The sequence below is a fragment of the Staurois parvus genome, unplaced genomic scaffold, assembly GCF_062004578.1.
Source record: "Staurois parvus isolate SC_StPar_1 unplaced genomic scaffold, SC_StPar_1.0 ptg000049l, whole genome shotgun sequence".
NCBI lineage: Eukaryota > Metazoa > Chordata > Amphibia > Anura > Ranidae > Staurois > Staurois parvus.
The window spans coordinates 1,065,380-1,092,398 of NW_028317845.1; the positions used below are offsets into that span (position 1 = coordinate 1,065,380).

At 41.2% G+C, this 27,019-nt stretch overlaps 1 protein-coding gene and 1 pseudogene across 1 annotated transcript in view; both read left to right on the plus strand.

The window, feature by feature from the left end:
* Window positions 1-27,019, plus strand: part of FARP2 (FERM, ARH/RhoGEF and pleckstrin domain protein 2) — a 179,005-nt gene that overhangs the window by 59,260 nt on the left and 92,726 nt on the right. The window contains 8 exon segments of the mRNA XM_089665638.1: window positions 4,287-4,329; window positions 5,136-5,214; window positions 5,303-5,400; window positions 8,277-8,391; window positions 8,568-8,715; window positions 14,287-14,382; window positions 20,100-20,263; window positions 26,427-26,495. Coding sequence (XP_089521764.1) covers window positions 4,287-4,329; window positions 5,136-5,214; window positions 5,303-5,400; window positions 8,277-8,391; window positions 8,568-8,715; window positions 14,287-14,382; window positions 20,100-20,263; window positions 26,427-26,495 — 812 coding nt within the window.
* LOC149470250 (large ribosomal subunit protein eL20 pseudogene) lies at window positions 23,105-23,633 on the plus strand (annotated as a pseudogene).

Genomic DNA, 27,019 nt, shown 5'->3' on the forward strand with positions numbered 1-27,019 from the left:
TCCAATACTAGACATAGTTCAGGCCTTAGTGTTCCTTCCATAATGGTAACTTTAGAGTCTCTGGTCTCAGATTGAAGCTCTTGTTTCCAGGAGTCGCCTGACTCTTCTTTTGCATTAGGGTCCTGGGCTTGATGGTAGCCTCATTTGAGGCATTTCCATTTGTTAAAATTTACTCTAGACCTCTACAACGCAACATTCTGTCTTAATAGGACATGTAAGACAGGTCCCTGGACAGACCTGCTCTCTTGGCACCAAAGACAAGGTTGTCTCTGGCTTGCCGGCTCTGGAATTTTGGAAGGCCTTCTTTCGCCTCTTTTGGAGGATATTTATAATGGATACCAGCTTGTCCAACTGGGGAGGAGTCCCTGCCATCCTGTCACTGCAGAAAACTTTGTTGTTGGAGTCCCTAATCAATATCCTGGAGCTTGAGGCAGTTTTGCTCTCTGCAGGATTGGACCATCCTTCTGGAACACCATCCAATCCAAATCCAAATTCAGTCACAATTTTGAGTGCATCATCCATGAGGGAGAAATCTGAACTTCCTGTTCCTTATACTTGGAAGTGTTGCGGGACTGGGATCAAATTTGTGGGGGGGGGGGGGGGCACAAGATGTGGACCCCCAGGTCCCACAGTAAACTGAACAAATTTATCTTCAGGTACAGGAATCCTTTGGAAGAAGCAGTAGATGCTCTGGTAACTGCATGGGATCAACACACCCTGATCTGTGTTTCCTCCCCTGAAGCTCTGTTATCAGACTGCTTTGCAGGATTGAGATGAAGGACCTTCCGAGGATCCTCATCAGATCAGGTAGACGTGGTAAGCTGGCCTGATTTTACCATTCTTCTTCATGGTCGCTGGCATTAGTGGCATGACTGTTGTAGCCCAGGATCTGAGGGGCAGAGACATATTTGAATCTGTGCTTCCTACAATGCTAAAAGCAACAAAGGCTACTACCTACAAATGCTACCATTTATTGTGGAAGGCGTACTTCACTTGGTGTGAGTCTCAAGACTTCCACCTCAGAAGATTCTCCTTTGGGATGAATTATATTTTTCTTCATGTTGGCCTGGACCAGCATTTGACTTTCACGGGTCAGGTTCCTGTGCTATCAATTTAGAGTCTGTTGACCTTTCTCTTTCCTTGAACCTTTGTACAGGGCGTCTCATGTAGTTCCCCCAATCTATTCCTTTGTGGTTCTGTGCAATCAGAACCTGGTTTTCTCAGCACTTCAGAAACTGCTATTTGAGTCTACTCGACACATTACTTTCTCTACTCTCACCCATAAGGTAGTGTTCCTTGTTAACCATCACCTCTGAGGCAAATGTCTGAACTGGTGGAAAGAAATATTTTCTTTAAGTAGTTCTGGATAGTGGGGAGTAGTTAAAAAATAAATAAATAATAATAAATAAATAAAAAATCTGTCTTTTTTTTTTTTTTTTTTTGCTGTCTGTGCTCCTCCTGAGAAGAATCTCACACTATTTGTCGTGTTTACTGTTATTGCCGAGAGCAAAAATAGAGGAAAATCCCCATTTTGTGTTGTCATCAGAACAGAAATAGAGAGTAAATCTTCCATTGGGGAAGCTAGATCTGCTGACCCTGGTAGCAAGCTCTGTGGGCTTGGCCAGCTTAAGCTAAAATAAAAACACCACAGTTCTTCCCTTCAGAGGTCTGATATTGACAGTCCAGACCCTTTTCCCCTACTGGAGTCAGCAGTCTATCTGGTGTGTCCTCCTCCTTATCCATGGAAGTGTTCTGTACAGCTATTTCACAGTTTGTAGGGAAAGTTTAAGCCTGACTAGTTGACTCACAATGTAGGAGTGCTTTGCAATCGTGCTCCTGTGCCACCTTTTTCAAAATCTGATTTTCCTAGAACTGCAGCTGCTGTAGCACAGTTGGGATGCAAAGCGGAGAGTACACTCTCAAGGTTACCATTTAGGTCCTTGTGGATGCAGTTTACTCATGCTTAGACCTGGAGCAACCTGCATACTCTACCCCAAAAGTTACCAGCCTGAGTTCCCATAGCAGTCCATAACCAGCAAAAACTTACCTTGTACACTTGCTCCTACTCCCTGTGTTGTACAAGAATTGGCCTAACCCTATAAAGTCTCAACTCCTCCCAGCGTTTCTAATCGACGAGGGTTTCCTTAGAAAGTGGCTCGTCCCTGTAGTGAATCCAGCCAATTCCTGCTTTAATAAAGCTCTGCTGTCCCTATGAAGTACTTCTCGGCTTTTTAAAGCAGGATTAAACTCACCAATTTAATGGTTTCACAAAACCGTTAAATTCAAGGTATGCCTATGACCACATGCAACACTAAGACAATTGCAGGTTGGAGGCTAAGATGGCAGCTTCCTTGGCTGTAAAAAGTTACGCTCCACTCTAAAGATTCTGTGGATAAATGCATTGAGCACCCTATCTAAGGCTCTGTCTGCTTCCATAGGCCCTACTCTGCAACCTACTGTTGTGGCCATGTCCATATGTCGGTCCTTAAGCATGTGGCTTAAGAATATGGCTAAGAATTCTTGTTCTGTCCTAATGGATCATTCGGTTCTCCAACAGTTGGAACGTATGTTAACAGCCTTGCTTTACTGTGCGGAGTGGCTAGTGGATGTTGTGCGCCTAGTACCCACATGGGTCTCCGTGCAGTGAACATGTGAAGGACCCTTTGGCTCAAGTATTGGACTGCAGAACAGCTATGCAAGATGTATTTACTGCACATACCTTTTGATGGAGAATGCTTTGGCGCACCCCCAGGATCTTTTATTAAGGAAATCACCAGGGGAAGAGCCCTCTTGGCAAGAAAAAAAATGCTAAGCTTCAGTCATCAAACCCTCTTCTTCAGAATCTTAAGAAGAGCTCCTTTCATTTTTCTGAGGCCTCTAAAGGCCTTTGCAACCAATTGGTCCCAGGGCATTTCAGAAACCTGGGTCTGAAGTGTGGTGTCTAGGGTTAGAAACTTGGAATTTAATCTGTACCTTTTTGCCTTGCTTCATGTTGTTCAACCTTCCATTATTCCTGCAAAAACTTTATGGACATATGTGCTGCCTTGTCACAGCTCTTGAGTGAAGATGCAATAACCCTGGTCCAGGAGGAGCTATAGTTTCAGATCTTCCACTCAAAACTGTTCACCGTTCCAAAAGCCACAGGGCATTCCCCACATTCTGGACCTAGAGGTTTGCCATACATTTCTTTGCATGCACAAATTCTGCATGGAATTTGTGATGTTAGTCATTGTTTTCATTCAGCTTGTTCACATCAAGGAGAAAAGAAAAAAAAGATAAAATTAATGTGGACTATTGGTCATAGAAACCAAATTGATTATCTGTGTTTTTGTTTTTTGCACTGAAGCTTACAATCTGGTCACTGCAGGCTTCAGCGTAATCTGATAAATAACATTTTTGGTAGATGTTGGCCCCAGTGATATTTTTGCCCTTCTCAGCAGTTCATACAACAGCTACTATGTGTGGACTTTTTTTAAGCTTTTGGTGGTTTCAATTTATAATGCTTTACTTTTGCTTAGCCAGCCCTGGCATCTGTTTATCAGTGGAAGCTGATTCTCAGCTCCTAGTCTTTGACAGCATGGAAAATTATTTAAAGCCCCACTCTGGGCAAAAACAAACTTTTAACTATACCCTCCCATCTGCCTCTAGTTTTTTTTTTTTTTTTTCCCTGCTTACTTGAGTGTAGATATATTCACTGGTCCAGGTCCCTCACTGCTGCTGAATCCAGTGTGGGGAAAGAGGGGCACTGCTGATCCAGCATTTTGCTGGCACCCCGAGACCACTGGTCCCCTGTTATCTCCCTGTGATGTCATCCTCATCTCTTTCCTGGGAGGACCCCATCCAACAGGGAGTGTCCACTTCTCACAGGCAGTTACTTGGGCACCTGAATAAGGACCGTTCGAGGAAGTAAACAGAAAAAAAGGTCTACAATATCACATGATCAAGGCCTCAGGTAAGTTAAATAGAACATTTAGCTAGTGCCTATTTTTTTCTCTTTTTTATGATCAATTAAAGTGATTAAGTTGGAGGGGGGTAGGTATTTTTTCCCCGGGGGGCTTTAAAACCTTCTTTTTTTTTTTTTTTTTTTTTTTTTTTATTTCTAAATGTGTAAATGAGTTGTTTGTCATTATTGTGCTGAAATTGGGTATGTGTTTTACATAGTGAGTAGCAGCAAGTGAGATACTCTGCATTAGAAGATCCACCCAAAATAATCTGTTTTTAATTCTTATAATATAGCTCTGTCAATGCCCATAAAAAGCAAACGCTCCGATGTGTTTCTATTTTAGGTGTGGTTGGAGCCTCTAAAATTTGTGTGCAAGCAGCTGCGCAGTAAGTTGACTTATTGTTTTGTTTGATGGGTGTGTAGATTTGTCACAACTTTCATAAACGTTTGCAATGCCTATATAGCTTTACATGATGGAAAGGGAAGGATTGTGATATAAAATTGACTTTACACCTCCTAATATAAACAAATTGCAGTGTGATTGTTTTGCAAATAGTTAATTTAAAACCCGCAGAAAGCTTGTGATAAACTTTCGATTTCATTCGGTATATTTTGGTGTTCTACATAAAGGGTCACAATTGCTTGCCGCATTCACTCTGTTTTTGATGCTCTTTTATGAACAGTTGGGTTAATTCAATAAGGCCATGACAAATACAGGGATGCAGTGTACAGTAAACCTTGGCAACTGGAATGGTTTATTTTTCAATATGGTTTATAATGAGCATTTCGATCACTAAAGGCATTCTGAATGTTTTCATGGATTACTGCACATTTTGTACTTTTCCAATAGGCTGGTATATATAGTAAGCTCACACAAAACCTATGCTTCTTTTTTCGGGGAATGTCATAGGTTTAACCATCTAGTGGGTTCCTTTCAGATCTCACTTAAATGAGTGTGACCTGTTTTCAGCTGAGGGGGGGCGGCGAACAGAGCGTCACTGCTCTCTGCTCAGAGTGGCTGTGAGAACTCAGCGGTCATGTAATAGCTGTTCTCATATTTAGAGCCGGCCGGGGACTGATGCTGCATCAACCTAGGTAAGTATAATTTGAGGAAAAAAAGGGAAAGCCATACTTCTCTTTTAAAGAGTTTATAATGTCTGTGAAGCTTAAAAAACTTTGTGTGTATTTACAGAACCGAAAAACTCTAAAATGCGTCTGGCTGTAAAGTTTTTTCCCCCTGACCCTGGTCAGCTGCAGGAGGAGTACACAAGGTTAGATCTCAGAGTGTGTGCAAGATATTCCAGTGTCCTCCACATGTGACTGTGTTATAATCTATGTTCTATAATCTGTTTGCTTTAGGTACCTTTTTGCTATGCAGATCAAGAGGGACCTTGCAGAGGAGAGGCTTGTGTGCAGTGATAATACTACGGCTCTACTTATTTCTCTTCTCTTGCAGTGTGAGTATTTTACTTGTAAGGTGTGGACTCTTACTATAATCTAGGATACACCCTTAGTCAATAAGGGAAGCCTGTCTCAGCTCTTTGTAAAATGCATGCTGATGCTGGAGAAAGTTTGAATGCAACCATAGTGCACAACAGGCTTCACATATGAACTTGTGTGCATTTCCAGGAACAATCATTTTATATTTTCCCTTCCTATTTTTAGTAAAACTTTAAAAATCAAAGAAGAATCTGGCTCGTTGCTGTGGGCAGCACATTGATACTTTCATATACACTGTATTGCCAAAAGTATTGGGACACACCCCTCCAAATCATTGGATTCGGGTGTTCCACTTCTACAAACATTTGTAAAAGAATGGGTCGCTCTCAGGAGCTCCATGAATTCAAGCGTGGTACCGTGATAGGTTGCCACCTGTGCAATAAGGCCATGTAAAATGACAGCGTATGCTGATGTCGCCAACTGTCTGCAGAGTCAATAGCTAAAGACCTCTAAACTTCATGTGGCCTTTGGATTAGCACAACAACAGTGCTTCGAGAGCATCATGGAATGGGTTTCTATGGCAAAGCAGCTGCATCTAAGCCTTACATCACCAAGTGCAATGCAAAGCGTCGGATGCAGTGGTGTAACGCACGCCACCAGTGGAGACGTGTTCTCTGGAGTGGTGAATCGCACTTCTCTGTCTGAAAATCCGATGGGTGTGTCTGGGTTTGGCAGTTGCCAGAATACTTGCCTGACTGCATTGTGCCATGTGTAAAGTTTGGTGGAAGGGGCAATTTATGGTGTGGGGTTTGTTTTTAGGGGTTGAGCTTGGCCCCCTTAGTTCCAGTGAAGGGAACTCTTAAAGCGTCGGCATACCAAGACATTTTGAACAATTTCATGCTCCCATCTTTGTGGGAACATTTGGGGGATGGCCCCTTCCTTTTCCAACATGACTGCACCCCAGTGCTTAAAGCAAGGTCCATAAAGACATGGATGAGCGAGTTTGGGGGGGGGGAACTTGACTGCCTGTACAGAGTCCTGACCTCAACCCGATAGAACACCTTGGGGATAAATTAGAGCGGAGGCTGCAAGCCAGGCCTTCTCATCCAACAACAGTGCCTGACCTCACAAATGCGCTTCTGGAAGAATGGTCAAATATTCCCATAGAGACACTAAACCTTGTGGACAGCCTTCCCAGAAGAGTTGAAGCTGTTATAGCTGCAAAGGGTGTGCCAACTCAATATTGAACCCTATGGACTAAGACTGGGATGCCATCAGGGGCGGACTGACCATTTGGAAATTCGGGCACTGCCCGAGGGCCCGGGGTCAGTAGGGGGCCCCATGAGATGCCCCTGGTACCTTTTTTTCATAGTCTTTTTTGAGTTTGGGCAAGGACACGGGCCCCATGATCCCGTTTCCCGGGGGCTCCATGAGTTGTCAGTCCGCCCCTGGATGCCATTAAAGTTCATGTGCGTGTAAAGGCAGACGTCCCAATACTTTTGGCAATATAGTGTATGTGGCAACATAAACTTCAGAAAAGAGTGACTGTGATACAGAAGCTTTTGTCTTCTTTTGTGCTTTAGGCGAAGCAAACATTATCATTAAATGGCAGGAAACAGCCAACTTTCAGGTACTGTGCACAGCAGTCTGTCCAACAGAAGCTGGCCTAACAACCGGCTTTTGTTGAAGGAACATGCTGGAAAACCAGCATCCAGTCAGAACTTGCAGCCAATGGGGGAGTCCACCTTGCAGAATGCAATAGCACAATGGGGGAGAACATTGCACCAATATCGCTTGTGTTGGTACAGTTCTGTCAGGTTTTTGTTTTGTTTTTTTGTTTAGCCCACATGGTTGAACAAGAAAAGTGTGTAGCAGGCTTAGGAAGCATATCTAACTACTTTAGATCAAACAAAATTAAATCTGCCTTTTTCTTTAGATTTTGCCATGGTAGACATGATGATGGCAACAAAACAAAATGCCACCTGCAGTGAAATCTGAACAGTCTGAAACTATAATTATATCCTATGGCGACAATAGTACTATTTTTAGTAGATGAGCATTTCCATGAATGGAGTCCTAAATCAAACAGTGACTTAAAGTATAATTCCAGCCTAGTTTTTTATATATTGTTTTTTAAATTTTGAATACAGTGTTTTTTTGTTTTATTGTCTGAGGCTTTTGTGGGAGAGTTTCTCTCATTTCCTGTTCTTATGACAATCGCACAGGCAGGAAGTGAACAGAAAATTTTTAACTGGGACAAAGACAATAGTAAATATTCCCCTACTCAATTTTTCCCCTCACATTCTATCATGGTGACACGTTGTAAATATGTCAAACCTCCCCAAAAGACAGCAGTAAAAACGGACTGTGGTTTTTTTCCACTATATCCAAAACGAAGAAATATTTTGACTCGAGATACACTTTAAAATAAATCTGTTAGCTGTTTTAACCCTTTAGAAATAAAGGTCCTGCTTAACTAAGATATCACAATATATGCACTATAACCTTTATTAATCCAAAAAAGGTTTTGTGTGCCCCCTGACATCTGAGCTAAGCCCTGGCCAACTCCCATTTACCCGTACAAAGATGCTGCTGCAGTGGCCAATAAAGGCACTTTCATTAGACTGGTATTTTAGGCCCTATTAAATTGAAACTAAATCAGTCATACAGATGGGTTAATATTTTTTTTTTCTAAAATAATAGACACCTTGAAATGTCGGTTAGGATATTTATTTATGTTTAATGCCCTTAGATCTTGTGCTTTAAATCCTGCAAAATGTTACACAAATACTTTCTATGCCATCACATCATTGTTGACTCAACAATAACAGTTGCTCATTTTACTTCAGATTTTCATTCCATGTACCTATACATATATCCATGTCTGTTACAGCTGAGGTTGGGGATTACGATCAGAAAGTGGATCTGGAGAATCTAAAAAACACTCACTATGTACAGAGACAGCACAGTCTGGAAGAGCGGATATTGCAATACCACCACGAGCACATGTGAGTTATATTGTATCATTTTCATATTTTATATGATCATATTAATAACTGGATCTGTATTCACCAATGAAGCCTTATGATTATTTGGGATTTTTTCTTTTTTGTTAAATTATATAGGCATATCATCAGTATTTTGTTCTTATAACGTGTGTTGTTGGTATAATTTTCTCTTGCAGTGGCATGTCTCCAGCTGATGCTGATTTTCAGATTCTGGAGATTTCTAGAAGACTTGACCTGTATGGAACCCGCTTCCACCTTGCATCTGACCGGGAAGGTGCCAAAATTAATTTGTCAGTCTCTCATATGGGTATACTGGTTTTTCAGGTAATATTTTTAAGTTAATATACAAAAAAAAAAAGTATGAAGAGTGTGTGTATATATGTGTGTGTGTATATGTGTGTATATATATATATATATATATATATATATATATATCTGCCGTGTTGTCTGTGTTAGCTACATACAGTACCATGTGGAATAAAGAGCTAAAGCCCCTTCTGTGGACCCAGCTTGCTAAAGAAGACATCCACAAACAGGAAAGTGAGGGCTACAGTTATGGGACTAGTCAAACAAGGAAGAAAGGACAATTTAAAAAAATTAAGACAAAGTATTTCAAGTTGAATTCCAGGTATGGATTTTGCTGCATAGTTACATTGGTACAACTTGGCAGGAATGCTGTGGAAGCAGAGCATCACTGTAGTAGTCACCACCACTACAGTGATCACTGTCTTGGCCCCATGGAGAGCGGCTTCCCTGCTGCATATTAACCACAGGGGGTCTCTTGCTCAGTCAGCAGGGGTGCCATTCACAGAAACCCTTGCATTTTTCTTAGGGTATTCAAGCTATTTGCTGATTAGATGAGGTGGGAAGGTGATGTCTTTCTCCATCTCATTCAATCAGGGAACAATTTGCATTAATTGAGAAAAATGCAATGCGTCTGTGGTTGGCACCCATGCTGAACAAGAAATCCCCTGTTTGCTATGCAGAAGGGCAGCCGCTTACCACGTGATGGGAAAGACCATGAGGGTCACTATATTAGTGGCGACTACTGCTGTGATTTTTCACTTCCACAATGGTTCCCCAAGCTAGACCAATGTAACTATGCAATAATTTCCATACTTGAAAAGCTTTGTCTCCCTTTGTTTGAGGCTAGCCTTTCTTCTTTGTTTGTCTAGTCTCATCCTAGTCTTGCTTGCACAGTGGTTCCACAGATTTGGAATGTGCATAATAACACCTGGTCCATGCTGTACCAATATAACTATGCAATAAAAGCTATACCTGGAGTTCATTTTTAATGTAAGTGGACCTCTTTTGAAATGCATAAAAGAAATATAGGGTTTAATATGACTTAAGACCCAAATCCAGCATCCGTGTTAGACAATATTAATGGTTTGGTTATATGGCTTCTTCTAGGCAGTATGATGCCTTACATAATGCAGGCCACTTAATTCAGTTGCCTGGCTGTCATCAACAGGCCCCCCTTTAGTTTTCAGCACTACAGGGGATGTCCTAACAGTGTTTCTTTGTCTTGTGTATAAGCAATGCCAGGAGTGAGAGTCAGACTGCCCCAGCAATGCACAGAAACACTGCTCATACCATTACTTTTATTTGTATATAAAAACTATCTCCTATAAGATATTTGTCTACTTTGCTGTGCATTTTAATATTGAAAAGCTGAATAAACATAAACTAAAAATCCGGAGGCTTGGTTGGCCAAGGAACAATACAGCACCTGCTAGAATACCTATAATCCTGGGTCCTACTGGGGAACTGCTTACTAGTCCTGGGGAGATTAATAATTGCTTTACCTCCTATAGAAACCAAAAAATTTGCCTCCTACTATCAGACAATTTAAAGCTTTTGGGCAGATTATACTGCTAGTGCATTGCAAGCATACCTATCTGAGGTTGACTTCCCGGTTCTTCTCAGTACCGGGGCAAATTAGATTCCCCTATCACTTTTGGAAAGAGGTTCAGGTGGCATTGAGTGTGCTTCAGTCGGGTAAGACTCCTGGCCCTGATGACATTCCTGTGGAATTTTATAAACAATATGCTGATGCTTTACTCCCTTGTATACATCCTGTGTTGCTTAAATGGTCGAGGGAAGATGTGATTCTAGAGTCAATGAGTGATGCGGTAATTGTGATTCCAAAGCCTGGGAAAACCCTGATCTCTGCTCCTCTTATCGTCCCATCTCTCTGCTGAGTGCGGATGCGTAGCTGCTTTCCAAGATTTTGGCCAATCGCCTCAATGCGGTAATTGCGGCTCTGGCCCACTCTGATCAGTCTGGCTATGTACTAGGTAGAGCAACAGATATCCGTATTAGACATCATCATACCCATATGGACCTGACTACACCAGACTGACCTGGAGTAGTGGTGTCACTGGACATCGAGAATGCATTTCCCTCAGTTGAGTGCGAGTATCTTTGGGCAACCCTTGTCCCTGTTGGGTTTGGCTCACGTTTCATCTCCTGGTTGCGAATTCACTATGCCTAGTACCTGGGTTAGGACTAATGGGACTCTCTCTCTGCACCGCGGGACACCCCAGGGTTGTCCTCTCTCACCCAGTACCTAGAGCCCCTTGCCATACGTCTTAGAACTGATGCTATGGTGCGAGGTATTGTAGTGGGCTCCATTGAGGAAAAAACTTTCCATCTACGTCGATGGCTCCTTTCTGTATCTAGCGGACGCGACTTCCTCCCTTTTATTCAACACTGGCTATCATTACCCACGTTTTTCGGGAATCCGTATCAACTGGGATAAATCAGTACTCTTTCTGCTTCATCTTTCTGTACCACGCTCAGATACGCAGACACCACTCTATTGGGTTGATTACTTACCTGGAGATCCAGGTGGGGGGGGGCAATAGCTGATTACCTGGAAAAGAATGTCACTCCTTTGGCTACCCATTTGCCACGGAAATGTGGCATTAGGCAATCCCTTCCTCTAACCCTAGTTGGTCAGATTAATATGCTAAAAAAATAATTTTTGTCTGTTTCGTAACACCCCAATCATCATTCCCAAAACAGTATTTCAGAAACTGGATGGTACTGTGACGTCATTTGTTTGGGCTGGGCGTACCCCTTGCCTGGCTATGTCGACTCTTCAATTGCCTCTGTCATGGGGAGACTTTGCCTCACCTAACTTCTGTTCATTCTACTGGGCAGTGGTCTTGGTGTGACCTTCGAGGCAGCCCTACTGTGCTCATATGCAGCTCTCAGTAACCTTGTTTTCGGGGTCCTAGAGCCCACCCCAATGTTATTGGCCCTATAAAAGTAGTTATCCAGGTTTGGGGTTAAGCTAGAGCCATATATAGGGATCCTCTAAAGATTTCTTCTCATTTTCCTTTGTGGGGGAATCTGCAGCTCCCTCATCTCTATTCCCTCCTCGACCTGCAGTTGTGGGCCTTCCATGGGATAACAACTTTTAAACAGGTAATGGATGCTGGGAAAATATTAACGTTCCACACCCTTAAAGATACCTTTTCTTTGCCTAGCAGCATGAGGTTTAGATACTGGCAACTACAGCATGCCCTCAGGGTGCAATTCCCTGAGCCTATCCAACTGGAGTCTGACCCGATTGTGTGCAGGCAACTACAGCATGCCCTCAGGGTGCAATTCCCTGAGCCTATCTAACTGGAGTCTGACCCAATTGTGTGCCGTTTGGCATCTAAAGTGATTGGAAAGCCACGGTCTTCCCTGTACCTCCACTTATCTATAGCACATGATACTAAGTTGACCCGCACCTTCAGTCGCTGGCATACAGATGTTCCTGAGCTTACTGAAGAGGACTGGGAGGTTTGTGCATCCACTTATGTTACCTCCATGATTTCTGCTGAAGATCGTTTCATACAATTGAAATTTCTTCACAGGGGCTATTACACTCCCCAACGTTTGGCCAATATCTACCCCCAGGAGAGCCCTATTCATACAAGATGCGTCACTTCTAATGGCATGTTCCTGCACATGGTGTGGTCCTGTCCTATTATCTGTCCATACTGGGAGTCCGCAGTTGGCACGATTAATGATGTATGCGATTTGGCTATAAAGACAGACCCGAAACTCTTATTGCTAAATTATATGGAGGATGTGGAAGTGGATAGATGTACTAAGCATTTTCTTACCTATGCCTGTTTTATGCAAGACATGAAATCCTGTTATGTTGGAAACTGCCCACACCTCCCACTGTGTTTACGTGGCGAAAGGCTGTGGATTCAGTTCTATCCCTCTACACAATTACTTCTGAAAGTAGAAAGAAATTTGACAAGATGCGGTCTACTTGGATAAACGCTTATTGTCAGGAGGCGGCAGAAGGCGAGTGAAAAACGTTTCTTGCCCCTTTTTCTCTCCATATTTTCTTCTTCCCTGCATCCCTTCCTCCCTTACGTTGGACCCTTCTCCAGATCATTTATTTCCCACCCCCTCTCCTGTTCTCCTGCCCATTGATATTTTGTAACAGCGTAGCGTGGGTTTTTCCTGTTTCTGTTTTGACATCTTGGTGTATGTGAAAGACCATATCCTGCTGTATATCTACTCTGCCTGTTCCATTATCCTTTATGGTCCTTTGGACTATTGACTGCTACTGTTGAACTTTGTAAAAAACTGCTATTGTATCATGTACCAGAATGCCAATTGTACTACCATGATCTTTGATTTGTCTGACACACCTTAATAAATGTTTCTGTTAAAAAAAAAAAAAAAAAAAATCTGGAGGCTGTTTTGATTCTTTAATTTTTTAGGCTTATTTAATTAAAGTGGTTCTAAAGTCAGAAGTTTTTTTTTTTTTACCTAATGCATTCTCTGCATTTAAGCTAAAAAAAAATACATCTGCATGCAGTCACCCCCCCCCCCTTATACTTGCCTGAGCCTGATCTTCGATCTTGATCAGCAATGTGTAAGAGAGCAGCAGCTCCCTCAGCTCTCTCACTGCTCAACGTCTCAGAGACAACAGCTGAAGCCATTGGCTCCTGCTGCTGTCAATCACAGCCAATGCAAGGAGCAGGGCCTCAGGAGCCAGGAGTGCCAGCGAGGGACCTGAGAAAAGGAGAATCAGAGTTGGTCTGTGTAAAACCAGGAGCAAGTACAACATGTTTGTTTTTTGAATTAAAAAAATGTGGGCATTTACAATCCCTTTTTAGTATAAAATGTTTTGTAATCAGATATTCTCCACCCCCATATAAAAGCGATAGACTGAAATCAGGTCGCCATGGATTACTACACTTTTATCTGATTAAATAAGTGTACACACAGGTGTGCACAAGAGCATTGCTGCATTCAGTATTGCCATCTAGTTATGATGATCAGTCTAGAGACAATTTAGCTATAAGATAACCATGAGTAGCTGTGTATGCTTCTATTAGTTCATTTCAGGCAGGTTTACCAGAGAGGCAAATGTTTTTAGTGACAATGTGTGCCTGTTGAGCACTGTCATATAATCGTACTTGAAAGCTGTATTTCGGACACTGGTCTGTATGCTTACTTGATCATTATATTTATAATCTTCAGCCTTGTAATGCGGTTAAATGTGTATACATGCCTGTACAAAAATGTCTTGTATACTTGTTCCTTATTAACATCTACTGTATGTGTGTTTGATGCATGTTGCTTTGGACCCTTCAGAACAACTCAGAACAAGAAAAAACTTTTTTGCATAATGAGGCACACCACAGTAGATAGTGTTTCATCTACGCATTTTTGTGTGCTAAAGGGCATTTTTTTCCCACTGTATGTGCATTTGGGTGCCATTCAGAATCAATAGCTACACACAGCAACACCCATATAATCCTAGGTCACACAGGTAAATAGAGCCTGATGGTAACTGCTTTCTTTTCTGTGTCATTAATTTTATTCCCTTTTCACGTATACTCATTACTACTTTTCCGTTTTGACTTGCAGGGTAACACAAAAATTAATACATTTAACTGGTCAAAAATACGGAAGTTAAGCTTCAAAAGACGACGTTTCCTAATAAAGTTACACCCGGAGGTCCATGTGAGTACTGTAGAAATTGTCCCTTTCATCTCTAAAGGGGTATGCTTTGAGCTAAGAGAACTGGCTGAACAAAATTGTGTAAAGAGAAAATAGAGTTACTAGTGTCCATTTTTTTTCTATACCACAGTTCCCAATAATCTAAAAATTGAAAATATAACTATAAAATAATGAATATGTATTAATATTTGCACATTAACCCATAAAAAATCTTTATAAAAATTAGGTCAGTGTTTCGTGTGGCATAATAAGCCCACGCATTAATCACGTTTTGTTCTCAAGTGGGTTCTGGGAGGTGCCCATGTAATTAGACTTTATTCTTATTGTAATGTAAAATGTATGTCTAAAGAAAAAAAAATAATTAGTAATGCAAACTGAAATACACGATTCTAAATCTCTTTAGAATTCTATAGTGTTTAATAAGGAATGTTCAGATTCATGCAAGATGCCCTCTCTGTATGCATTTTCATTACAGAAAAAATTGCTTAGAACCCCCAGTGGTACACACTCAGCTTTACGGTGACATTATTTATACTCCTCCCATACCAACTTGATTAAATGAACGCCTACAGCTACTCAATTATCTGATTATCAAATATTCCTTTCCCCTCTGAAAACTGACCCTTGATTTCACTTAAAGTAATATATATGATCACTTATTCTGCAATTAACTTTGTAAAAATAGATATTACAGGTTATAATTATATAGAATATATTACTGTAGTTCAGTAAGGGAAACCTGTGCTCCATTTTAAGCTTTTAGAAATTAAAATCTTACCTAATTAAAAGTTAATGGCTGGAGGATATATACAATCTTCCAGAGGTTGCTTGGCGGATATTATAGGACCGTATATTATCATGCTCATTTCTTATAGAGACTAATCAATTCAAAATTCTTATACCGTATATATATTTTATACCATCTAGACTAGAAATGTGGAAAATTCCCCGCTCTGCTGTTAGGACCTTTTTTTTTTTTTTTTTTTCACATGATATGGCAAAGTCCCATAATAAGATCCTTTAGGTCAGTTATAACCGGTTTTACTGCCTCTTTTCTGATCATAACAAATACCTTTCTTTGGCACCACTAAGGCTTTTGATTGCAGTAAGTGGGACCTCTCTTGAGAGGGTTATTGGATGAGTTTGGCTTGGTGTCTAATTTCAAGAAATGGGTACAACTTTTATATGAAACCCCAAATTAATACTAAGCTCTCTAGATTTTTACCTCTGGAGCAGGAAACTTGGCAGAGATGCCATGAGGACAACAAACTGTATTTTGGAGACGCCGAGCACCCATTGACTTTAATAGAAGGGGGGAAAATATGGGGAAAGCTAGGGAGTCCACAGAAATACAAAAAAGAATGATGAGGTGCCACCAGAGTAGTCTGGAAGGGTGCTACCTAAAACATACTGCAAAAACAAAGGAAAAAGAAGATAGGCTGCACACCTAAAACACTAACCTCAACGACATATTTATTTATAGCTGCCGGCTAAGCAATTTGGACAAGTTGTTGTGTCCGTGATCTGAAGAAGTCCTGGACATAGGCAGGATGAAACGTGTGGTTACTCATCCCCTCCATCTCCCCACGCCATCTCCATACCACATGGTGTTCCACTGGACCCTAACAGAACTTCACTAGTACGGACACGACGACTTGTCCAAATTGCTTAGCCGGAAGCTATTCTGGGATCACAGCAGGAGCCTCCACCGGATCTCGTTACTACATCGGGACTGTCAGCCGCAGTTTCACCTACAAAGACCTTGACACATCGTGCGTACTGGTGACCCTGTGTTGTCACCAAGGTCATATCAGCTTTGCAGGTTGCACAGGCTGGACGGGTCACACACATTGAAGTTGCTGTGGCAGGTACTCCTATTCACTGCTGAATTACATCTGCTGGCTGTGTTGTGTCCTATATGTTGACTGAATTCCATTCAGAGGCTCGTATCCCATATACAGTACCGGTACTGCTCAGCAATTAGCCGGATTACAACTGCAGCTGCCTGTGACTACACATCGTTTGATTTTGGTAACATTTTTGGTCACAGTGGACTTTACTACTGGATTACACTATGGGGACACCCTCTTTTGCACTTGGTCTGGTCACACCAGACTATACCTGAATACATGTACTTGATTGTTGGATCGAACTATGAGGCTGTTGCCCTATATATTACATACATTACCCTCAGGCCTTTTATTGGGTTGTTATATATGCAGTTAGGTTGTGTCTTTTTTACTGTCTGGTTTATACTCCCTGATTTATTCCAGGTTCACACATAGGTGTATTACTAAATAGGACATATCATCTAGCGGGATCTGGAAGGTAGGGGGGCGATTATAGGATCAGTGGTTCACCTCCGCTCCTTTCTCTCCCCTTAGGGAGGTTGCGTGGGTGGGGTCCTGGGGGGGGTCATTGTGGAAGGAGCACATTAGCCATCATAGGGGGTGTCTTTCTGTTTTTGTCTGTCCCTTTTTTTTTTTTTTTTTTTGAAGGGGGGTTTGGTTTTTGTGTTGTGTGTGTGTATGGGGGGGGCAGTTGGGTTTTCCACTGGGGAGATATAAGTGTGACTAGTACCTAGGGGACACTCCTAGTCACCGGTGAGTGTCTGTCACAGGAAGATGCAATGTTTTTACTGTGCTTTTATAAATAAATATGCAGTTGAGGTTAGCCTTTTAGGTGTGCAGCCTATTTTCTTTTTCTTTGGTTTTTGCACCCATTGACTTTCCCTTATATTGAATTTTAATACATTTTGGTTCTTCTCCGGTCTCACCATCAACTGAGATAAATCCACCCTTGCTCCAGGTGATGCAGCTGTGCCAAACCTATTTGTTTATTTTTACTAGTAATGGTGGCGATGAGCGACTTGTTGCAGGACTGCAGTGGGCATTTTGACACTGGGAGGAAACTGCCACTGACATTCCTAGTGACACTTAAAAGCACTGTACTGACACTGGGTAAGAAGGGGTTAACACAGCAATGGGCAAACTACGGCCCCCGGGCCGTATACAGCCCGCGGAGCTAGGCTCCCGCTAGGCTCCTCTCACAGTCCGCTCTGAAGACCGGTGTAGCATGAAAATCTGTCTCCTATGAGGATCTGTCCCCCTCGACGTATCTGCGCATGTGCCGGAGATCGCCAATCGGCTGCTAATGCCTGAAACTGGCACATGCGCAGATACGTCGAGGGGGACAGATCCTCATAGGAAACAGATTTTCATGCTACACTGGAACGGCGCGGGAACACGGCGAGAGGAACGCGCGGAGCAAAGGTAAGTGAATTGACACTTGGGGAGACTTAATATGGGGGATGAATTAATATGGGGGATGAATTACTATATGGGGGATTAATTACTATGGGGGATGAATTACTATATGGGGGATGAATTACTATATGGGGGATGAATTACTATATGGGGGATGAATTACTATATGGGGGATGAATTACTATATGGGGGATGAATTGCTATATGGGGGATGAATTGCTATATGGGGGATGAATTGCTATATGGGGGATGAATTGCTATATGGGGATGAATTACTATATGGGGGATGAATTACTATATGGGGGATGAATTACTATATGGGGGATGAATTACTATATGGGGGATGAATTACTATATGGGGGATGAATTACTATATGGGGGATGAATTACTATGGGGGATGAATTACTATATGGGGGATGAATTGCTATATGGGGGATGAATTGCTATATGGGGGATGAATTGCTATATGGGGGATGAATTACTATATGGGGGATGAATTACTATAGGGGGGATGAATTACTATAGGGGGGATGAATTACTATAGGGGGGATGAATTACTATAGGGGGGATGAATTACTATGCTTACTATGGGGGAATATTACTATACTTACTATGGATGACACATACACATCATTCATCTACTCTTGGTCCGGCCCCCGGGTCCAATATATGAACCCATTGCGGCCCTCAAGTCAAAAAGTTTGCCCACCCCTGCGTTAACATCTGGGGTTGCTGTGCAGAGCAATACAAAGCAGCCTGTTCGTGCTGGCAGCAGAGAGATCTGTGTTTATATACAGACCTCTCCCCTGTCAGCTCCGCCGACTATCAGCGAGTACCAGCCGAGAATCCGTGGCCGGGATCCAGTGATTGACATGCCGATGAGCCAATAGCAGCGCAGGTAGGGAGCTCGCGCACCCCTACCCGGAAATGCGAAATCCCGTGTGTGTATATGTATATATATACGGGATTTTGCGCATACCTGCCACCCTGTAGCAGTACTTCTGCTATAGGACTGTCGGGAAGTGGTTAAGGAACTTAAAATACACCCCACAATAGCTTAGTCAATATCAGTGCAGATCTAATCCCAATTGTACAGGAAGTGTGCTGTCCCCGGGAGACCTCTTGCATGTGCTGTTCAGGTGTCCAAATATTTTCCAGTATTGGGATGATGTATTGGCTACCATCAGTAGAGGGTTTTTTTTTTTACACCTGATCCTAAATTTGTTCTTACCTAGGATGATGAATTGCAAGGAGATTCCTCCTGATGTACAGACACCTATACACATTATTGTTTATAAACTTCTAGCTTCTAATCTTTTATCAGTAGACAATTGTTAATTACGTGTCTGAGTATTGGAGTTTCTTTGCCCCTTGCACCTCTTTCATGAGTACTGTTAACAGCTGGATTATATACTTTGACTTTATTCCCTAAAAGTTCTTCAAAAATCTGTTTCAGAAAAACTACGTAATTTCCAGACACTCCAGCTAAACAATCAAAGTAAGGAAAGTTAAATAATTGCTTCTGGGTTTAGGGCGTGCGTGCCCCTGCTGATCCGTGCTGTGATTGGACACGAGCACAAGTTGGCAAGACTATTTCAACCAATAAGTTTGGCTGAAGTCAGCTGATCGACTGTGGCCATTCGCACACAGGGTTCTGTGTACTGTTAATCGTGATCTGGTGGTTTCTTGCAGGAAGGAAAAAATACAGGCAGATATTAAAGAAAAAGCAGCACACATTGTTAGGCACACAGTTAACCCCTTGATTTCCCCAGCCAGTGTCAGTACACTGGCAGTGTACAGTATTATCATTGATCACTGTATTAGTGTCACTAGCGATGTCAATGTCCGTTAGTGACCCTCCCAGAAAGTGTCTGTAAGTGCCAGTCCTTGATAGCTGCCATTCCAGTATAGCGTCTATAGCTGCGTAAATTCCAGTATATGTAACATAAGTTTGTAGACGCTATAACTTTCGCACAAACCAATTAATATACAATTATTGGGATTTTTTCTTTACCAAAGACGTAACAGAATACATTTTGGCCTAAATTATGACGTAATTTGATATTTTATTTTTTTTTTTATTTTTTTATTGGCCGTGTTTCATAACTTCTTTTTTAAACATTTTATAACATTTTCCTTTTCAATATTTTCAGTCTTTTTTTGTTTATATCGCAAGAAAAACAGTGGTGAGCAAATATCACCAAAAAAAAAAAAATGGTGTGAAAAAGAAGAATTTGCGTACAGTGTTGCATGACCATGCTATTGCCAGTAGCACAGTGCTGAATAGCAAAAAAAAATTCTGGTAATGAAGGGGGTTAAAACCTTCTGGAGGTCAAGTGGTTAATCAATGTAATTTAAAAGTCATAGAGAGTAGGTTATTTTATTTTGCTGCCATTATATATTGGTGTCCTTTCTACAAAGTGTGTCTATTTCTTACCCATCCTTTCATCTAGGGACCCTATCAGGATGCCCTAGAGTTCCTTCTCCCTAGCCGGGATATGTGTAAGAGGTTCTGGAAAATATGTGTTGAGTATCACAGCTTCTTTCGACTCCAGGATCAGCCTAAGCCAAAATCCAAGCCAGTTCTTCTAAGCCGGGGTTCCTCGTTTCGGTACAGGTAAATATATGCTTTTTTTTTTTAACCAGCTTTTCTATAGCTGTGTTTTCACTTGTAACATAAAGCCTAGCAAGTGTCCTCCTGATAATGTGTTTTTTTTTTAATACCATTGCTTGAGTTGTTTATTTAGCAGACATGAACGTTCTTAGTGAGAATAGGAAATGATTGACTGTTTTGCACAAGGACTTTCCCACCAGGCTGCCCATAAGTCCTGGTCATTGCCTGAGCATCATATAAGGAATTTTCACCCCAAACTGCCCTTAAAGAGCTACGAGGAGCGTTCAAGTCAAATGGGACTTTTAATTTTACAAGTATAAAAAGGGATGTTAGCGTGGCAGTGCTACATGCAGTAGTAAGTGTGTCATAGTACTGATAGGCAGCGCACATGTCATTGGCCAGTCCAGAGACCGGTAATCAAAATGGCAGACAACACTGTTGGTGTATGCATAGAACAGTGTATGGTGATGAAGTTTTTTGTGAACGAAGGCATAACCTGATGATCTATCTACAGAAGACTTAAAGCACAGTATGGTGATGAGACACTTAGCCACAGTAGGACATTTGAATGGTGTAAACGTTTCAAAGATGGCCGTACCTCCGTCAGTGACAATCCTGGCTGTGGTGGTTTCCAGCCCACAGCAGTCATTCTTGTGAACATTCAGTGCATGGAACTCTTGATCCTGGATAAGCAACGCATAACCTGTCCTGAAATTGCACAAGATACCAATATTTCTGTGAAAACAGTGAACACAATCATTCAAGAACATTTTCCAAAAAATTAGCACACTTTGGGTACCAAGACCGCTTTCTGCTTTTGACCAGCACAGAAGAGTTGAAGTCTGCACTGCATTGAAGGAGCGTTTTGACAGGGAAGGCAGTTGGTTTTTTTTGTTTTTTTTTGGATCCCATCATTACATGTGACGAAACCTAGGCACATCATTTCACTTCGGAATCGAAACAAGCATCAAAGCAGTGTAAGCATGCGGACTCACCACCACCAAAAAAATTTTCAACAATTGCATCTGCAGTTAAAGTGATGGCAAGTGTTTTCTGGGACAAACGTGGTGTTATTCATGTAGATTTTCTACTCCGTTGTGCCACTATCAACAGTGAATATTACTGTCATTTTCCGAGTGATGTGCATACGTGTTTGCGGAAAAAAACAGCCTGGTTTGATCCCAAGGGCGTCCTGTTTCTCCAGGACAACACACTTCTCACCGCAGTACATGCACATTACAGTTGTAGTGCTTTGGAGCAATGTGGTGCTTTATGAATAATAATGAAATGGGCGGTGTCTGACTCCCAGATATAATTATGACACAGTACCTCCAGCCGTTACAGCAAAATAACTTAATAAATAATATTAAATACAGACACCTTGATAAAATATACTACCACATGTAATTTTCCTGAATTCTTTTACCAATGTGATTTCTTCCCAAATATACAAATATCACCAATTTGATAAATTTATTTACAAAAATATTTATATTTTAATAGAAACGAATTTACTGGTGATTTGTATTTCCTACACACGATCAAAAGAATAACCCACGATAAACTGCAAGTAGGTCAGTTTTAAAATGTATACAATAGCAAGGTAAAATAACAAAATCCTTGATTTATCGGCGATTTGCAAAATATATTTCAGTGTTAAGTATATTTTCCTACAACTCCCGCGGCTGAAGGGAATTCAGAAAACTACTTCTGAGATTATACGAACTGAGACACACTTCAAATGCGTCCTAAGAACAATGCGTTTACAGCATACCAATATAGAGAAAAAAAACCCTCTATTCTACAACCAATACAACCCAATACGATAAATTAGTCTTCAGTTTCCCTATACATCATCCAGTCTTGATGGTTCAGCAAGATTTATACAATGACAAAATAATTATCAGTTTATATCATCATGCACAGTACCAGCACTACAGCTCAATAAAAAGTTATAAAGTTCTAGTAATGACTTTGATATGCATAAAATGTATGATACTTTGGCCACAATATCTCACCACTCCCAGGGATAGCGTTCTTTGAGATTTTTGGATGGAACAGTAGGCAGGTGAAAAGTGTTGTTCTTTAGCGAATAACAGTCTCTCCAACCAGCAAAAGTTCTCCTTTTTAGTAAGCCAAGTAAAAGGATCTTCTTTAGTAAGCAAAAGGGTTTTTTTTCCCCAAGCAAAAGGTCTTCTTCCATATAAATACTGTGGGGATCAATTGACTTGTGGATTGGACGATCAAAATACGCGGTTTATTTTTAGATGTTCTTTTACCTGTCCACTAGAGGCAATCGTGTTCCATGAATGAAGATTTGATTTTCTGCTTATGTACAATTTTAATTAGTATTGCTTCAAAGAAATATGTCATGAAATATTAAAGTGTCTTTCATAGATCCCCTTCTTGATAAAATTGGCGTTGGGTTAAACATTGTGAATCATTCTTAATAGATGAGAATTATATCTCTGCAGTTATCAATTATTATGAAAATGGTTGCTATTAAGGAGAATATTTCTGTAATTCATCATGGTACTTTATCAGATTATGCACATGTTATTTCAGTCCATCATATCATATACCTCATATCTTTGTGCACTCTGATATGTAGGTACGTATTGTTAGTAAATCATCTACCTATAATCACCATCCATAGCATACGTTTTGGAAACTGGTTGATATTGGTTAATACTTGATGTGATTTTGTAGTTGAGAAATGGATGTGGTTTTATCCTTTGACCATATCAAGAAAAGGAATGATCTATATGTAGATATATTTAGATATATATATGTCTGTTTAAACCCTCCATACAGCTGCTCTCAACTTCCTTTTGCTTGGCGGCAGGGATCGAGGCTGCATGAAGGCGTCAGGCACTCTAAGGGAGTACAAAGTCAAAGGGCGCAGTCTGCCTACTGCTAAGGCACCTGTTCCACCTCTTTACCGTATGCAAATTTTCGCACCCAACCATGTTGTTGCAAAGTCTCGTTTTTGGTATTTTGTTTCTCAACTAAAAAAGATAAAGAAGGCATCTGGAAAGATTGCATACTGTGGACAAGTTTTTGAGAAATCACCATTAAAAGTGAAGAACTTTGGCATCTGGCTGCGCTATGATTTCCATAGTGGAACACACAATATGTAGAGAGAGTATAGAGACTTGACTACAGCTGGTGCTGTGACACAGTGCTGCCGCGACATGGGTGCCCACCATCGTGCTCGTGCCCATGCTATTCAGATCATGAAGGTTGAGGTGATACATGCCATCAAGCAGTTCCACGACTCAAAGATCAAGCTCCCTCTGCCACACAGGGTTCTGCATCGCCAGCACAAGTCCCACTTCACAACCAAGAGACCAAACACCTTCTTTTAAGCAAGTCAAAACTCACTCCTTGTTCTCTGGTCAAATAAAATTATTTGTGGAAAAACAGAAAACCTCCATACAGCTGAGTATATTGCTTAGTTGAGTTTTGGCTCTTGCATTTGAATGGAAGAATTTTTTGGTCTGTGTAAACACCTGAGGGTTGTAAGTGTGGCTTGATATATTCATCCTTGAGAGGGCTGTTGTCTATGTGGCTCATTGGCAAACACTCAGTTGATATCCCAGCAGATATTTGACTCTCCGTTGATAATGAGTGTTAAAGTTCCCGACACGTTTCATCTTCTTGTCTCATTTAACAATTGTAAAAATGTATTGGAAGCTTTAAACTTGGTTAATAAGGTTGTTTGGGGAGAACTAACCTCATGGTCTCTCATCGTCTTTACATTTTATTTCTCTTACAATCCAGGTACATATCTGATGTGTCTTCACAATGAACATTTATGACATCTAGAAGTCTTTTGATCAATTCTGGCCAGTTTGTTTCTGATCAGGGCTGTGTGAAACCATTATCTTTTTATCAATTCTGAGAGTTGAATAGGACATTCAGACTCAGTCAACATAGCATTTGGTTAACATTACCTTGTCCTTGTGTGGCCACCTGGTTGGTCAACAATTGTTAGTGTCTCTTGTTTAAATGGTCTATTGTTAAAGGAGGCTTGGGAGACAATCTGTCTATTTGAAGTGTCTCATTGAGTTATATTCTGATATAACTTACGGATTTTTATGCATGAAAGCCATAACACAGTAACTCGTCTGGGAGGTATTGCCACATCTCATTTACAACCTAAACCTTGCTCCAAGTGATTTCTACTGGTTTGGACCCCTAAAAGATTCTCGGAGGTCAGCATTTCAGAACTGATGTCGAAGTGAAGCAGGCTGTCCTAGGATGGTTCACGCATACTGACAAATCTTTCTATGCTGAAACTTTCCAGGCATTCGTTAAATGCTGGAATAATTGTATAAATGTAGAAGGGGAGTATTTTGAAAAATAAATACAGTTTCCACTCCTTGAAATATTCTTTTATTATATAAGTTCAAAAGTTCTAGTTTGACTTGAACACCCCTCAATTTAATTGAATTATTTTATTTATTGTTTTCATGTTTAGAGCTTAGAGGGGCTCAGTTTCTGTGTGGGGCATGACATTTATTTTTTACTAACAGCATTGATGCCTAGCGTTAATCTGATACAGCCATGACATACAGATCTGATTTGTTTATTAACAGTGCTATCGGGTACTGAAGCATTTGCTCCTTACTTAATAAGGGGATGAGGAAAAAGTGAATGCCAGTGGCAATAAGCTGCCCAACTTCTCAGGAAGATTTACTGCATGCTTTGAATTTTCCTGCATATAAGAAGATAACTGCTGAACTACCATACAGCTGTTTAGACCAGCGTTTCTCAACTGGGGTGCTGTGACAAAATCACTAATAACTTCCCCAACTAAGCCGGCATCTAGTAAAAGATTAAACTCTCCACCAGTTAAGCCTTTTTTTTTTTTTTTTAATTACAAGGGTGCCAGTCCACTCTCTCAAACATGCAAGCAGCTACTACAGGCACTCAGAAAGCTGTACTGACCGCCTGCCCACATCCTAGCAACCAATTACATCATCATTTGTTGCTAAGGGGCTGTCTGGGTGCCCACACAGCTTTCTGGGATGTGATGTCTCCCACTGCTCTGCCGTTGTAGCTTAGGATATATATATATATATTCTTCCAGACTGCTGACCTCTGTGTCCTCCTACAGTGCAGGACTTTCTAAATCAATTTTCTGGCCAGTGGGGGATTCCGCACATGAAATTCAAAGTCTGCCAGGTGAGAAGGTGTCTGAATCAGGCAGGCCAGTAGATCTGCATTAAAAAAAAAAAAAAAAAATGCTATATGTACATATCCAGTATGTGTGTTCCTGACCCCTACACTCTCTACGGTCAGAGATGCTTTTTTAGGCTAGCAGGACTGTTTTTTTCAGGGCTCATTTACACTAGTAGTAAGGCATGTTGCTACTCTGAAAAGCAATTCATGCTCGGATCACTTTGCAGAGGCATTTGACAGGTGGAGAGGAGACGATCTGTCACCTCCTCACCACATGTTTTAGCCCCCTAAATGCAGTACCACTGTGCTGCAACCGCATGCAGTGCACTTGGTTGCAGCGTGGCCCCATTCATCAGCAATGCCTGCCAAACACAACAGGGGGATACTTCCTGCCATAACCACAAAGCATTGTGGCTACAGCATGTGTACAACCCTGGCTACTGCCTCTGCAAGTAAAGGGAGAGTAGTTGGGGGTGGTAAAAATATGGCTTGACCATATTGTTTTACCATCCCCCAACCTCATGTATGAATGAGCTCTTGGGTTAGGTTCCCATTATTGCTGGTTTTTGGCCGCATTTGCTAAGGCATGACGGCTCATTCATTTGAATTTTTAGATGCATGGGGGTGCCATTAAGAATGAATGGCAGCCCCATGCACCTGTAAAGAGCAGCATGTTTTAGCTGCGGGTGCAGGAACAGCCGCAATACCCGCAACCACACGCAGTGGTGTGAACCTAGCCTTAGAATGGGGTGCCTTGAGACTGAATATACTTTCAAAGGGTGCCATGACTGAAAAAAAGGTTGAGAAACACTGGTTTAGACTCAATAGGTGAGATGCAGCCTGCCCCATTCCATCCTGAACAGAGACGTCCATCTATAATGTCTTTATTTTGTACTGAAGGAAAGGTCATAGATAGTGTTTGCTTAGCTCTGAAGATTTATTTCATAACTTATCTTTTTTTTTTTTTTTTTTTTAAAAGCGGTCGAACACAGAAGCAACTGATGGACTATGTACGAGACACCAGCATCAAAAGGCCACCATATGACAGGTCAGTACTTGGCTCTGATGTGTATGTGACTGGTTAGTGCTCCTGAGATTTTCAGCCCCTTTTTCTTTTACATTATTCTTTGTTAATTTTACCCCGTAGTTTCAACATAAATAACGCATTACTTTGTAAGTGTAAAAAAATGCATATGGTGAAGGGTTACATATAGTTAGTCTGGCTGAAAAAAGACATCAGTCCATCCAGTTCAACCATAGAAAAAAAAAAAGTTTTAATCCTATACCCACAGTTGATCCAGAGGAAGGCAAAAAAAACCCAGCAAAGCACGATCCAATTTGCTCCTGCAGGGAAAATAATTCCTTCCTGATCCCCCGAGAGGCAATCAGATATTCCCTGGATCAACTTTACCTATAAATGTTAGTATCCAGTTATATTTTGTGTATCCAAGAAAGAATCCAGGCCTTTTTTTTTTTTTTTTTTTTTTTTTTTTTTGAAGCAATCCACTGAGCTGGCCAGAACCAACTCTTGAGGGAGCCTATTCCACATTTTCACAGTTCTCACTGTGAAGA